General features: G+C 36.5%; 1 protein-coding gene across 5 annotated transcripts in view; it reads left to right on the top strand.

Annotated features, from left to right (window-relative positions):
- Positions 1 to 14,599, top strand: part of ARMC2 (armadillo repeat containing 2) — a 69,820-nt gene that overhangs the window by 14,493 nt on the left and 40,728 nt on the right. For all 5 annotated transcript variants that reach the window (XR_003991792.1, XR_003991791.1, XM_030489238.1 and 2 more), the window contains 3 exons: positions 9,076 to 9,146; positions 12,433 to 12,525; positions 13,526 to 13,701. Coding sequence is in view for 3 of the 5 variants with exons in the window: in XM_030489238.1 (XP_030345098.1) it covers positions 9,076 to 9,146; positions 12,433 to 12,525; positions 13,526 to 13,701 (340 nt within the window). In the remaining 2 variants the exon portion in view is untranslated. The remainder of the gene's footprint in view (positions 1 to 9,075; positions 9,147 to 12,432; positions 12,526 to 13,525; positions 13,702 to 14,599) is intronic.

Below are 14,599 nucleotides of genomic sequence, written 5' to 3'. Positions count from 1 at the left end.
TCTCTGGTCTCTTTGTTTGTGAAATAGGGTGGAGTTTAGGCTCACTTTTACTGCCTATAACAAAGGGAGTCTCTCCACTTTAGTCACTGATGTCAGGATAAGGTCATTGGTCTCCAAGTGTGGGAGATCTAGGTCTTGAGAGTCCTTCTTACCAATTGAATGGCAATTGTAGAACGGGAAAGTGTACCTTGCAAGGGGTAAAGAAGGAATGCAAATTCAGTCTAGGTATAGTAACGATGGATTTAGATTGAATTTTTGATTGAATTATTTAATGAGAATGCTTATGCAAGATTCAAGTTAGGAAGATGAAGGTGCTGTGGTTTTCAGACTCAAATATATTTAGGCTAGTATTTTAGGTGTTTTTTTATTGTTAGAATTAAGCTGTCAGTTGTCTGCTTTCTTACAGATACCCTGCTACATACAGATATTGTTAATATTTTCTGTATTAGGCAGAAGATGCAAAGAAGAAAAAGGATAAGGATAGAGGTTTTTCATCAACCTCTATTATTCTTTTAAGCCATACTATTTAACATGTGCATGAAGTTCTTCATCAACAGCCTGTATAAATAGAATACTGTATTCTTTTTATCACTGGAGCCGTCATAGGTAATGGACTATGCCCTTGATTGTGTTTATAGAGAAATTGTTATTCACTCATCTTTAGGATGACTCAGAGTGTAGTTGGTCTATTTGTCAACATATTTTTGCAAATTATGTTGCCTTTCTACTATTTATCCTTTCTTGTATCAGTTATAGTCTCAGTTATAGTTTTCACTCCCTTTGTTTTTGTCTTTTCTGGTGGTGTTACTTATGATATAATCCTCTACAAGTCCTGAAGTAATTTCAGAACATCTATATTATCAGTTTTTCAATTATTTGCATGCTTTTGATAAACTGAGAAACAGGACTGACTAGAGGTTTGTGTAATTGGCTTAATACTTCAATTCGTATTTCTTTTAGCTGTTTGCTAAAGGAAAATAGTCTTTAAAAACAATAATAATCAAGCTGTTATACTAAATCTTTTTCCTTTGAGGCACACCTATTATTTCCGTGTCGTGTTTGTAGCTATCTTGGTTGTCCTAAGGTGACATCATAGAAAAGAAAGTTCAGTGGTAGTTGAGCAAATAGGGACACATTCTCTTAAGTGGCTTAGACAAAGAATTGACCTTCCCTAAAAAAGGAAGTTATGCTAGTTTATCAAGTGGTAGGTTATAGGCCAGGAAGAAATCACTTGGTTTAAAACAAAACGAACCCCCTACTATTCAACCAATGAAAGATGATACAGAAAACTAATTCTGATGTCCTTAACATAAAAGATCTGGACAGTACCATTAAATATTATTAATTTAATTATTATTAAATATAATTCCTAAAATTATAGGAATAAATGGATTAATGAAAAATGCAAACTTAGTTGGCATATGGAAAAAATAATTTCTATGAGAGTGGGTGATAAATCAAAATATGTCTTTTTCTCATTTTGCCAAAAGCTAAAAACTATTCCTGTTAGTTGCTTTGGCAAAAATACTAGGATGTTGTTTACACTTCCGTTCAAAGGCTACAGAGCAATGTCTTGTTTAGATTTAGAACTTGTTTCCTGATCACTAAACACTTATGGTGGAAGAATCATGGTAGTGGAGGGCTTACGTTTTAAAGTGGTGTTCCTAAGCATTGTGTAACTGAACATTGAGAAAATCAGTCGCAGCCTCTCTCACTTGTTCCAGCTCCACGTCTGACTCCCCCTCTCCTTTGCCTCAGGTTCTTCTACTACCTTATCCCCAGCTGCTGACTCAGGATGTGCTACATCATCTCTCTTGCCCTGATTCCCAGGATCACCATTAGTTTCTTTTAACTTTTCCTGGAGATGCCATTCTTCTTTTTGAGATGAAGCTGCTGAGTCTGTCTGTGCCCTGATAAACTTTATCATGCCTTTTTGCACTGTGCTCCTGCCAAGAGACCTGATGGGCAGGTCATGAGATCACAGTTGTGAATGATTTAGAAAAAATATAACTGACATTATATAAGCAACCAGTTGTCTCATACACCAGAAGGTTGTGCAGCCGTCCAGAAGGACCTCAGTAGGCTGGAGAAATGGATTGACAGGAACCTTATGCGGTTTAACAAGGGCAAGTGCAAAGTCCTGTGCCTGTGGAGGAACAGCACCAGTATATACTGGGGGCCATCCAGCTGCGAGGTAGCTTTGTGGAAAAAGTCCTCAGGGTCCTGGTGGACACCAAGTTCATAGAACAGCTCAGGCTGGAAGGGATCGTGGAAGATCATCTGGTCCAATCCTTTATGGAAAAGGGAGCCTAGATGAGATTATCTAACACCTTGTTCATTCACATGTTGAAAATCACCAACATACCTGGAGTGCTGGGTCCAGTTCTGGGTTCCCCAGTGCTATAGAGATACAGAGCAGCTGGAGAGAGTCCAGCTACTAAGATAATGGAGTCCTTCATATGAGGAAAGGCTGGGAGAGCTGGGACTGTTTAATTTGAACAAGAGAAGGCTCGGAAGGCGTCTTATCAATGAATATAAATACCTGAAGGGAGGGTGCATTATGACACCCTCATTAGTTGTGTGTCAAGAGCTTTTCCTTCTCCGCCATGGTAGGCACTCAGAAGAAAAACTAGCTGTTTACCTGTTCATATTCTTTTTAGAGACTTATTGGTTGAGACTTCTACTTTCAGAAGGCATCCTTGCAGCTTTTCCCTTTGTAGTCTATATAGAATTTGTGAATCTTTGATTGACAGGAGAATATACAACTGCTTAAATAGCTAAATGATCCTTATCAATAGAAGGTATGCCATCCTGGATACTGCTATCATTAAAAATAAACTCAGATTACAGTGTAGATGTAGTCACACTCTAAATATACGTGTCAGTAACATATCAAAGAACAGTCTGTCTAAATGACATCTCAGTTTTGAGATTATCCACAGTCAGGGGGGACTGATCTAGTCTTAAAGAACACCTTTGTGCCTAGTAGTCCTTTGATATATCCAGCTTGCCTGCGCAGGCCCCCAGGATGATCTTAGCATTGCTCTAAATCTCTTCTTGATTTTTGGGTATAGATTCATCATGTCTGGCTTTCCAATGCACACAATGTATGTTTGTAAAAATCAGATGTTCAGTGCTTGTATTTATGTATAAACAGTCTGCATCTTTTACTTACTGTAGTGCCTAGGCTGTTTTTAGAGCCTTGTGAGAAGTTAGAAATTGCTCTCCTAGACATTTGAAGACCTGAAAACATTGATATATCAAGGATCCAGAATAAAATTTGTAAAAATTTGAGTCACATTTTGGGGTTTTAAATTAACTAGAAGAAAGGAATTATGTGGGGGCTGAACGAGGTGGAATGAAGAAAAATACATTGGGGAGAAATTAAGTGGCTATGGGGAAAAAATGGAAGAAAAGAGTGGGGGAATGCATCAAAGTGGAAAACATGAAGGCAGAAACTCAAAGAAAACTGAAGGCAGGGCAGCCCAACAGCACCCTCTCTTTGCTGGAGGCATCTCAGAAGCTTTTTGTCACTGTTAGAAGGCACTGAGAAAGGTGGACATTCAGCATGAGCCATTATGGCCTTTGTATATTTTCATTACATAAATGGCTAGTGTACTTTTAGATTAAGTACCATAGGTTTTGTTTACCTTATCAAAATAAAGACAAAAAGTAAAAGGGCTTTAAGGACAAACAATGAAACTATCAGGGACTTAGATTTGCTTATGAGAAAGCAAGTTAGAAGATTAGAATTGTGATTCTATAGATACAGAAAATGCTCTGCAGATATAGATGTGCAGAAATTGTATTCGCATAATTACAGTTTTCTGACTTAGGAAAAGAGCATCGAAGAAATAAAAGGAAATTGAGAGACAATAAACTCAAATGCCTTAGAAATTTATTTAAAAATAAACCGAATCCCACCCCAAACTAAATATTACTTTACTTTAGAAAATGCTACTAGAAGTTAGCAACAAGGCCAGCATTTTATTGAGAACAGAAGGATGATAAGAGATCTTTCACGTGATGGCAACACAGACTAAGGCTTCTTATCAGGAAGGAACTTCTGAAGAGGTTTTTCTGTGAGTGTCTGTACTTACCAGTCTTATGTCTTCTTCTGATACAGTAAAAAGAGGTAGCTGAAGACAAGCTTTTGGACTAATTGGACCATGCTCTGTTTCGTATTTGAAAAAAAGTTTTTAAACGTAAATTTTAGTAGTATTGTAGTTTATGCAGGTGACTCCTTCAGAAGGCAGTGTGCTGTGTGTTTTTTCCAACTAGATTCCAAGTTAACCTTTTCTGGTTTAAGTGTTGCTGATGTTTGAGATTTACTGCTGTTTGAAAAATTTTGTGCGAAGCTGACTGGGAGAAAATGGTGTTTTTGTTATTCAGCCTTCATGAAGTCCTTAGATGTTAAACCTAATATTCCTTTTATTTCTGTCAGTGGAAACCAGTTTGGTGCTTCTCATGTCTTCAACCACCTCCCCCTCACCCCCGAAAGAAGTTGCTTTAGTCACGTAGAATTTGCCATCAAAAGATGCCTATAAATACAAATACAGATGCAGAGCACCTTATTATCTTCTGTATTACAAAATTTGTAATTAATTTTCATTTTCTATTTAAAAGTGGAGAAGAAATCTATTTCCAGACATCAATTATTGTCTGCTGTGTATGGCTTCCTCATGGTATTTACTCAGGGCATGCCATGTGCTGTCTGCATGTGAGTAGCTCTCTGCCTTTTTAAGAGTCTGTTCCAGTTTACATAGGATAGTCTAGTTCCTATCTCTGCTTTGAGAGAGAGTCCACAGATTCAGTTTACATGGATGCAAGAGAAGAGGGTCATAATCTCTGGAGAAGCAAAGTCGTGTGAGATCTTGGTACTTGCAGAAGCAAATAGTATGGGGCTTATGGACTTTTCCATACCTCCTAACCTGATCTGCGCATTCCCCATTACTCCTGCTCTTTGAAAACTAACCCCATATTCTTCATCCTTTATTGCACTGGCTCCATTAACTGTGCTCCCCTGTTCTTCTCCCACTTTCATATTATCGAGTTTTGCTTCCCAAAGTTGTAAGAATATGTAGGTGTTATAAGAACTTACCATGAGTTCTCTTTTCTTTCTAGTTAAGCATTGCTACCTCACGGATCAAAAGTGCTTGCTAGAGGCAATTCTGCAGAGAAGCATTAACTTGTTAGTATTAGGCTTTGTGTCCCTCTTAACTGGTAACTAAATAATTCATTGGGCACCAGGGCTACATCTGTACTAATAATTAATAAAAATTAAACAAAGGAGTAGTTTCTGGCTTGGTGGCTACCTGCTGTGTCATGGGTTATGTTACAATTAAAGTATTTTTAACCCCCTCCCTACCATGCAGAAGTAGGAATGTCCCTACCGCTGCTGTCTGTGGCCTATGCCCAAGCATTTGTCAAGGAAAGTATTACCTTTCTTGGACCAAATCCGTAGCAGGGACCATGTGAAGGGTCTAACTGTATGGAAGAGTGTGTTCCAAAATTCAGGCCCATTGCCAGGCTCTGCTTTACAAGTAAAGAGCTAGCCAGATTCTCAGATGTTTAAGGCTCTGCACTGTGAGGGAAGAGCTCAAGCACTGTTCTTCTATTGGGGTCTTACACTGACGTTTGTGAATCAGACCTTGCTGTTGTGTGCAGCTTCTTTGGAGAGAAATAGCCCAGCTCTTTGCCTTTGGAATGCAATTGTATTTTTCTCTGGAATACCACTGAAGGTCATAGTTTGCAGATTTACTATTAACGTGAGGCTTATGGCAGAAACAAGCAAGTAAACATCTAAACACACAGAGTTTCTGAAGAAGTGCTGCTTTCACTTCATTATGCATTCTTTAACCAGAGAAAAATACTGAACACATGTATTTGGTCTCGCTGAAATGGAGTTAATTTTTCCCATAGCAGCCTTCATAGTGCTGTGCTTTGTATTGGTAGCTAGAAGGGTGTTGGTAACACACCAGGGTTTTGGCACAGCACCAAGGCTGTTTCTCCAACATTCCTCCCTCACCAGTAGGTTGGGGGGTGGGCAAGGTCTTGGGAGGCGACATAGGTAGGACAGCTGACCCAAACTGACCAAAGGAATTTTCCATACCATACCATGTCTTAAGCAATAAGAGAGAGAGAGAGGAGGAGGGGTAGGGGTATTTGTTATTATATCGCTTGTCTTCCAGAGCAATCGCTATGTGTACTGAAGTCCTAATTCCCAGGAAGTGGCTGGACATTGCCTTCCGATGGGAAGCAGAGAACAAATATTTTGTTTTCCTTCGCGTCTGTGTGCGGCCTTTTACTTTATTAAACTGCCTTTATCTTGACCCATGAGGTTTTTTTCCACCTTATTTTCTCCCCATCGTCCCGCTGACGAGGGGTGTGATAGAGCTGTTTGGTGGGCACCTGCAGTCCAGCTAGGGTCAACCCACCACAGCACACTACTGGAGTACTGGTTCACCTTCCTTTTGGAAGTCCTCATGGTCTGTGTACATTGAGGAAAGCAATGTTCCACACAGGGGCTGCTATGATCTCCCTTATATGAGAAGGATAGAGATGATCCAGTTGCCAAGTTCTTTTTCCTCTATAAATCATCACAGCCTCTGTCAGTTGATTTCTTGATGAGTCCCTTATCAGATGATCAGATTTCTGCCAATTGACTTTGTTTCCAAGGCAACCACTCTCTTGACAAGCCAGTTCCCTTCAGTAGTAGGTAACTTATTTTTTAGAGTAGGTTGATTACATTTTAACTGCATAGTTCTTAACGAGATATTGCTGCTTAAGTTTCAGCCTTGCACGCAAGTAAAAAGAACAAAGAAGCAAAAGTCTCTGTAGCTAAAATGGAGTTGACAGCATGGTGAAGATACTTAGAGGGATTTTATAATCTTCACAAAATTCATAAATTGTACATAATTCCTAAAGATAGGCCTGCCCACCAGTCATTCTCATTTATTCTCATTCAGTATATTCTTTTTTTGAAAATAATGAGAGTTCCAGTTAAGCTGTTTAACTTACGAGGATGCCTCCCAAAAGTACGGATAGGTTTGTGCATACCAGCAATCTGCTTTCCTACTCGCGTAGGTCTCTAAACTGGGTGATACAGTTGTTTAAGAGACAATAAGTTCCAACCAACATATTTTTTTATTTTTTTTTTTTAAACACAGCTCAGACTTTGACATGGTCTTACCCTTCATCTTGCACATGTGATGTTTCACTCTGATAAGTGTTCAGGTTACCACATCCTTTGCTTCTCTGTCTTTTCTATTCAGCTGCTTTTGTTTCCTACAAAACTTGTAGGATTGTCTTTGTTGAGGTTTCTTCAGTTCAGCCTTTGGATTTATATTTTGGGGGAAGAGGCACAGGCAGGATATAGTTACAAAACTCTCTTTTCTGAGGAAAGCAAACTCAAACATCCATATTCATATAGGTAGATAGTACCATCATGCCTATCTAACATTCTGAAGAATCTGATTTCTTAATATATCTGGATTAGGAGGAGGTGACTGAATTTGTTATTCTCTTGCTTACCTAGTGTCCTTTCAGGTTATAGTCTTGATTTCAGGGATGGATGAACCTTGTACAATAATTTCTTAAACTTCTGAAGTTTGTAGGACAAATTCTTCACATAAATGGAACCAATTTTTTATTTATATTAATAGGCTGAACTGTATTTAATGTGTGCTGTAGAAACCCTCTTTTTTACAAATGTCAGTCTATTATTTTTTTTATTACTTTTTTTTTTTTTTTAAGCATTGCTTCCCCAGCAGAGTAGAAATTGCCGTGTATGAGCTGAAATAATCTCAAGGTAGTTTGTGTAAGCGTTTGGATTTTGGAATGCTTAAATTCTCATGTTGTAAAATGAAAGCATTATTCACTGTTAGCAATGTTAATGAAGCAAGTGTTCCTCTGTAATGTGATTGCTTGGGAAATTTTTGACTGATCATAGTGAGCTATCCAGTCCCTTTTGTAGAGAAGTGATCTTATAAGAGCTTTTTCTCTTATTCTGTCTCCATCTGTTGATAGGCTGACTTACATCTTCTGTCTGGACTGGCAGACAGGATTTAGGCTCCAATCCAGCAAACCACTTAAACAGCAGTTTAGCTTTAAGCCTTATAGAAACTAAATTAACAGGTTAAAAACAAACAAAACCAAACAAAAAAACCAACCCGAAAAACATTGCTAGCACACTACTGTTATCTTTAGAAGGAAATTTAGGAGATTTGGTTTTATTGGTACATGAACTATAAATAGAATAAGAAGTGTTAAACATACACTGAGAATAGAAAAGGTAGATTAAGACCTTTGTCTTTAGTACAGAATTTAAAGGAGGAAAGATCCCTGTTTAATAGCAAAGAGAGTCTATATCTGATGTATTTCTTTTAGGTCAGTGCTGCTTGAGTGTGTAGCTAGGCAAACAGAACAGGTTTGTCACAGATATATGTAGTAGTTTCCTCTGGCCCCACCAGCAGGAATTACACACTGTTGCTTTACAAAGAAATGACAACATACATTTTTATTGTACAGAATTAGTGACCACTACTCAGCAAATAGTTCACAGGCAAACCTGGATATTCTAATATTTACATTAAAGGTTGCTGAAGTGTTTGTTTCTTTGCAAATTATTCTCATAATATCTTTTAAAAGTGTTAATTCTATCAGAAGAAATCACTGTCCTTGTGAATGGATGAACTTGCAGTTTTAAGCTAGTTGAGTTTATATTCATTTAATAAAACTGATGATAAAACAAAGATTTGTTCTGAGTTTAGTTTGGTTCAGCTTTCAGATTTATTGTGCAAGTGGAAATGCTTTAGGGTTTGTGTTCTATAATAGTGACCTCTTGTGGTGTAAATATGTCAGTATTTCTGAAGGAGCTTTCTGTAATATATACTGGAAGAAGTTGTATTTATGAGTCATTTTTAATGAGTAGATAACCTTCTAACTCAGTAAAATAACTTATAATCTTCTCCAATTAGTTATTAATGTGCAGATCTCATACTGAGTGCATGTGAAGAAGCATTTTGAGCATTGTATTCTAATATACTTTGTGTGTGTCTCTACTGTATCTTTTAGTGAGCAGATGAAAAAGCCAGGCACAAGTCCATTATGGCCAAGAAGTACAGGCTGGAAGGGAAGAGAAACAGGTACTTCATAAGGCATTTCAATCTCTAGTAGAAAAAAATGTGAAATACAGTCAAATAGAAATAATCTAATATTTGTGATCTGAAGATCTTTTTTTTCTTTATTCACTGAACAATATTTTTGGTTTTCTAGGTGTACGTGGGGTTTTTACCATTATTGGAAAAGAGAAACAATATTCAAGTGATCTTGACTCAAAATCTGTTGATATTTTCCTTCTTATTTTTCTCATATGTAGGCTTAAGAATTTTCCAGTCCGCTAACACCTTGTTTGCCCATTGCTTTTTGTAAACTGGCATAGTTGCACAGAAACTAATAAAGTCATGCCAAGCTATGTCGTTCGAAGATACAGATTCTGCATTGCCCTGTAGAGATGCATTTTGCTAATTTTACATAACAGATTTTAATTAATATTTCCTCATAGCTTGCACATTTCATACATGGCGAGTGCCTGTTTGAGAGTCTGGTATGGAAAGCTGAAGTTTCTACTCTGCTATTATTATGCTTTATTACTATGTTCCTAGAACTGAGAAGATGCATTATTCTGGATCATTCTGGCGAAGGCTGAGAGTATTTACATGTCATGGGAGTTAGTATTCTAATGTGGGGCTGCATTTTCTCTCTTTATATCTGCTATTTTATTGGTGTTATTGAAAATATAATATGTGTTATTAGGATTGTTTCTTTTTTATAACATTATGTAGCTTCCTTAGTTTGTGCATACTTCATCTTTAATCCCGAAACGAACAGTGGAATAGCAGTAGGAATTCTTAATCATTTCTTCTTTATAGTGAGGTCCTGGGGGAGTGTTCATTTGCAGATTATTTCTATTTTCTGATATGATTTGTGTTTATATTTTCACATTTTAGAGAGGAGGTAGACTGTTTTAATATAGATATATTCATAGCCACTCATTATTCCGTGAAAAGGCTAAACGTGATAAGTCAGGCAGTATACAGCTTTTGAAAGCTCGGTGTTGCTAAGGCTCTTGTATTTACATACTAAAAACAGCAACCAATAAATGTAGACTGATTAGTGACTTTTTTTTTTTTTTGACCAGAATGCAAAGCTGTGGTTAAGACCTGTGAAAAACTGAGACAGTGAACTTCAACTTGCTGTATTCTTTTGCTTGAGTATTTTTGCTGTTGAGTTGTGATTCACTCAATTAGAAAGTTCAGAGCAGCTTCTGCAGTATTTTAAATACAGCTAGCGCCATAACTTTTCATTAGCACCTTAAAAATCTCCCAGGACTGAGCCACATGCAAGTTTATAATTTATTAATGTTGGATGGTTGTTTTTTGGGGTTTTTTTTTGGTAAGAGGGTATTTTCTCATTATTCTTATTGCTAGGATTAATATTTTTTAGTAAAACTGATTACGTTTGTTTTCCTAATTACAACAAAAGCCATTACGACTTCGAGGTTGCTATATTTTTCTGACAAATGTGAGACAAGTGCAGCACTGGCACAAAAAATCAGTTCTTTTAGTTCTGAACTAAAAATCGAATGGCTTTGTTAATTTTTCCTTTTTTATTTATTTATTTTTATTTTTTTTTTCCCTGTGAGAACTGTGGTCATATCTGCAAATGCATATGTGAGCTATTCTATTTCTTGCTTAATAAATTTAAGCATGTGCATACTTAGAAAGTCAGTCCCATCTTTCAGTTTGAGAGGTAGCTACAAATTGGAAAGAAAATAAATAATTGAGTCAATATGTGGGTTTTGTGGCAGGAAGGAGCAGAGCAAACTATTCTAGTGTTCTCACTTCAGCTGTGCTCTTATATTATCCGGAGCAGAACTTTCACTTCATTGTAATGCTACATAGTGTTTTATTAATTAAGCTACTCATTGATCTAAATAAGACTGTTTAGATCTAGAAAATAGAAAAGGTCTGCAAAATAAGTAATATTACCTAATAACATGTACTGACACTAATATGTATATATGCACAAACCAATAATATATAGTTATTGTAATAACATACTTATCTAGTTATTACTTATGAAACAGCAGCATTTTTGTATAGTCTAACAGATAAAATTGATAGATTAATTCTGTGTAAAATATAGGTAGACAGTTAATAAGCATTAAGTTAATACAGTCTGGATTTTTTTTTCTTTTTTTAAAAAGCAAGCTTTTAAAATAGGAAGGTTTTAATTGTTTCAGTATTCCAAGTAATACTCAGTAGACAGTAATTTTTTCAAGGTCTGAGACACTGTTCTCATGATGCAAACCTCTCAATGTCAGTGTTCTCAAGTAGTACAGTATTTTTTGTGTTAATGATTATGTTAAGAGTTTACATTGTCATTTAAATGCAAGAGCTAGTAATGAACAGTAGAAGACTTCTGACAAATCTGTTAATGTATATATTCTAGTCTTGATGATTTTCTTCATGTTATTTAGTGGAGCTGTGAGACTCTTACTTCTCTATTAAAAAGAACAAACAAAAAACCAAACCAAACAAACGAAAACCCATCTTTATAACAACTTTGGTTGCCTGCAAGATAAGGAGGTTAACCTAATCCTGAACTCCAAAAATATGCCTACGTGCACCTTGTGGGCAATTGTTAGATCCTTTAAAACTCAAGTTGCACAGGAACTCTGGCTCCGTAGTGGGCCCATGGGCAAGACCAGAACTCTGCCACTTCACATAGTGCCATGTGAATGTGAAAAAGATGTTCAGCAAGTTGGAATAATTCCCAGTGATTAGGAGGGAAACATGCATTTTACAAAATTTAGCATTTTACAAAATTTAATTGCATGAAGTGATCAGAATTGTTAACAGGATGTAATAACTAACAAGACTATTTGTTCTCTAACTGACCAGAGTCTAAGTTAACAAAGCTTAGTGTAATGTTGTGCATGTGTACTAGATAAAATTGTACAATCCTGGAGGATTGCCTGCAGTATGGATATTTTCTAACACAGAATAAGTTGTCACGTGGACACAGAACTGAAAAATAGTAGGACATGTTGATGTAAAAGTAGTCATTACCTTCCAATTCAGCAATCAAGTGAAACAGTGTCAGTAAACAAAACCAAATCTGGCTTTACAGTACAGCTTTACATATCACAGCATCTATCCATCTAGTTTTGTTAGAAACTTTTGGGTTTGAGAAAATGAAAATAAAAACAAAAGCTTGAAGAGGTAGAATAACCTAGAATATAGCAAAATGTGACATTTTTTGATTTTTTTTTTTCTGACGGAGGAGTAAAGTATTTGTAGCTATTTGTTTGTGTAGAAGTCGAAACCTTTGCTGAATATGTGCTTTTGTTTTGAATGTATTTTGTAGGCTTACAGGTTGAAACACGAATAAATGAATCAGAAGAGGAAGAAATCTTTTGGCATATGAAGGTTCTACCAATTCTGCATGAACTGGAAAAAGGTGGGTAACACTGTTCTTGAAAAGGTGTATTTTCTGTACTATTTCCTGCAGAAAACACGGGACTCATTTGTGTTTACTACAAAAGGATAGCAGTGTTTAAACTATGTAGCCATTTATGTCCTGTGACTTTGCAGTGTAAAACTGGCCTGGGCACCTGTCTCTAGTAGGCCCTGCTTGAGCAGGCGGGTTGGACTAGATGACCTCCAGATGTCCCTTCCAACCTCAACCATTCAGTGAGTCTATAAAAACAAAAAAAATACAATACCAGTTTAGAGAAGATCTTGTCTTGTAAGAAAAGAAAGAAAAAAAACAACCCCATCTCTTGAATTTTAAGAATAGGCAAGACTTTTCCTTTTTTCTCTAAAGTAAACGTGTACATGATTGCATTGTGTTGAGGTGCAGATTTGTAATAATTTACTTCAGGTTTTATTTCTGTATTTTTTAAATAGTGTCTGAGGGACTCTGGTAAAGAGGTAGATGACTTTTTTTATCAATAGCCAAACAGTCCACTCAGATACATCTTGCACCTCTACTATTCGTTGGAAGGTTCTAGTGAGTTTTGACATTCACTTGTTCTTAATCCCAGCAAGGTTTCATATATTAGTTTATGTATGTAGGCAGAAAAATATTCCTTAACTGCCACTTTTTCACATGACATGTGTGGTGGAGCTCTTTAAAGAATATGTTCAGTGACAGTTTCCTGGTAGACATTTAGTTGGTGTGATTATTAAGCATAAAAGGTGAGTTTCATTTTAGCTTTAGGTATTATTTTGGCTTTATGATTTCTTGGCTCGAGTCTTTTCTTTTTGTAAGAGCAGAATAAAACTGTTTCTGAGAATCACGTTATTTTAAGAGATTCATTGGGTGCCTTATTTTTGTTGTTGTGCAACCCATTCTTTCTTTTGTTCTTCTGTTTCTTTGTCTATTGAGATGTTCTGAAAAAGGTTGTACTGATAATTATTTTTTTATTTTTGTCTCTCTTCCCACTTCCTTCAAATAGAAGACAATGTAGAAAATCTTTGTCTGGCTTGCACCAAGCTCTATCAAGCCCTGAATGAAGAAAATATGCTTGGAAAAAAATTTAAAAGAAGAAGTGTGCTTCTGAAGACATTATATAAACTTGTAGACATTGATTCAGACCCACTTTGCCTAAAGTTGACAAAGATTATTCTGTCTGTAAGTGTTTTAAAATGTTGTTTGTTAGAATGGGAAGCTCAAAATCATGAACTACAACTTGCATTTAATTTTCATTTCATACTTTTAAACTGTGTCTAAACTAATCCTTTCCTAAGCACAATTTCTTGCCACAAAGACACTAGTCTCCCAATCATCCAGATCAACACTTGTTGGAGCCTATTTTTTGCAGAGGAATTGCATCTTGGGGAGGAAGGATGGACCTAAAATAGGATAACTGGTGTATGTCGGCAGGAATATTGCTTAGGCATGGAAAAAGGGACAGTGTCCTAAGCCGGGATGCACATGCAGGGATTTAAACAAAACAATAATTTAAAAAATTACACATGAAAATGAGTCATAGAGTCATAGAATGGTTTTGATTGGAAGGGACCTTAAAGCTCATCTAGTTCCAACCCTCTGCAACGGGCAGGGACACCTTCCACTAGACCACATTGCTCAAAGCCCCGTCCAGCCTGGCCTTGTACAATTCCAAGAATGAAGCTTAGTTTTTTTAGTAGCATCTTGGCCATATTGAACATGTTTATTTGAAAATACCAAAATTGTTCTTTTCGAAAGTAGGTATAATTATCTCTTTTCTCTAGTATTTCTGCTTAAAACTCTCAATTGGTACTTTTGAACCTATTGGTTCAGCTTCTAAGTAGGTATGGACAGTCCCTGGTGAAAGGATACCAGCTAGCACAGTATGTGTGTTGGGGGGAGGGGGTGTGTTTCCTTTAAGAGGTAGATGTGTTATTTTTATCAGAAGACATAATTATAAATTCAGATACTACATAGATGTCAAGTGGTGCTTATAAAAAAAAGTTCTGTCACAGACATTTTTCTGTGGTATCTTTTAAAAATCATTAACAAGATAAAAAATTGTCCTTGAAATGCAGAG

This window comes from Strigops habroptila, chromosome 6 (assembly GCF_004027225.2).
Source record: "Strigops habroptila isolate Jane chromosome 6, bStrHab1.2.pri, whole genome shotgun sequence".
NCBI classification, from domain to species: domain Eukaryota; kingdom Metazoa; phylum Chordata; class Aves; order Psittaciformes; family Psittacidae; genus Strigops; species Strigops habroptila.
The sequence above is the reverse complement of the archived record's forward strand: the minus strand, read 5'-3'. Positions and strand labels throughout refer to the sequence as shown.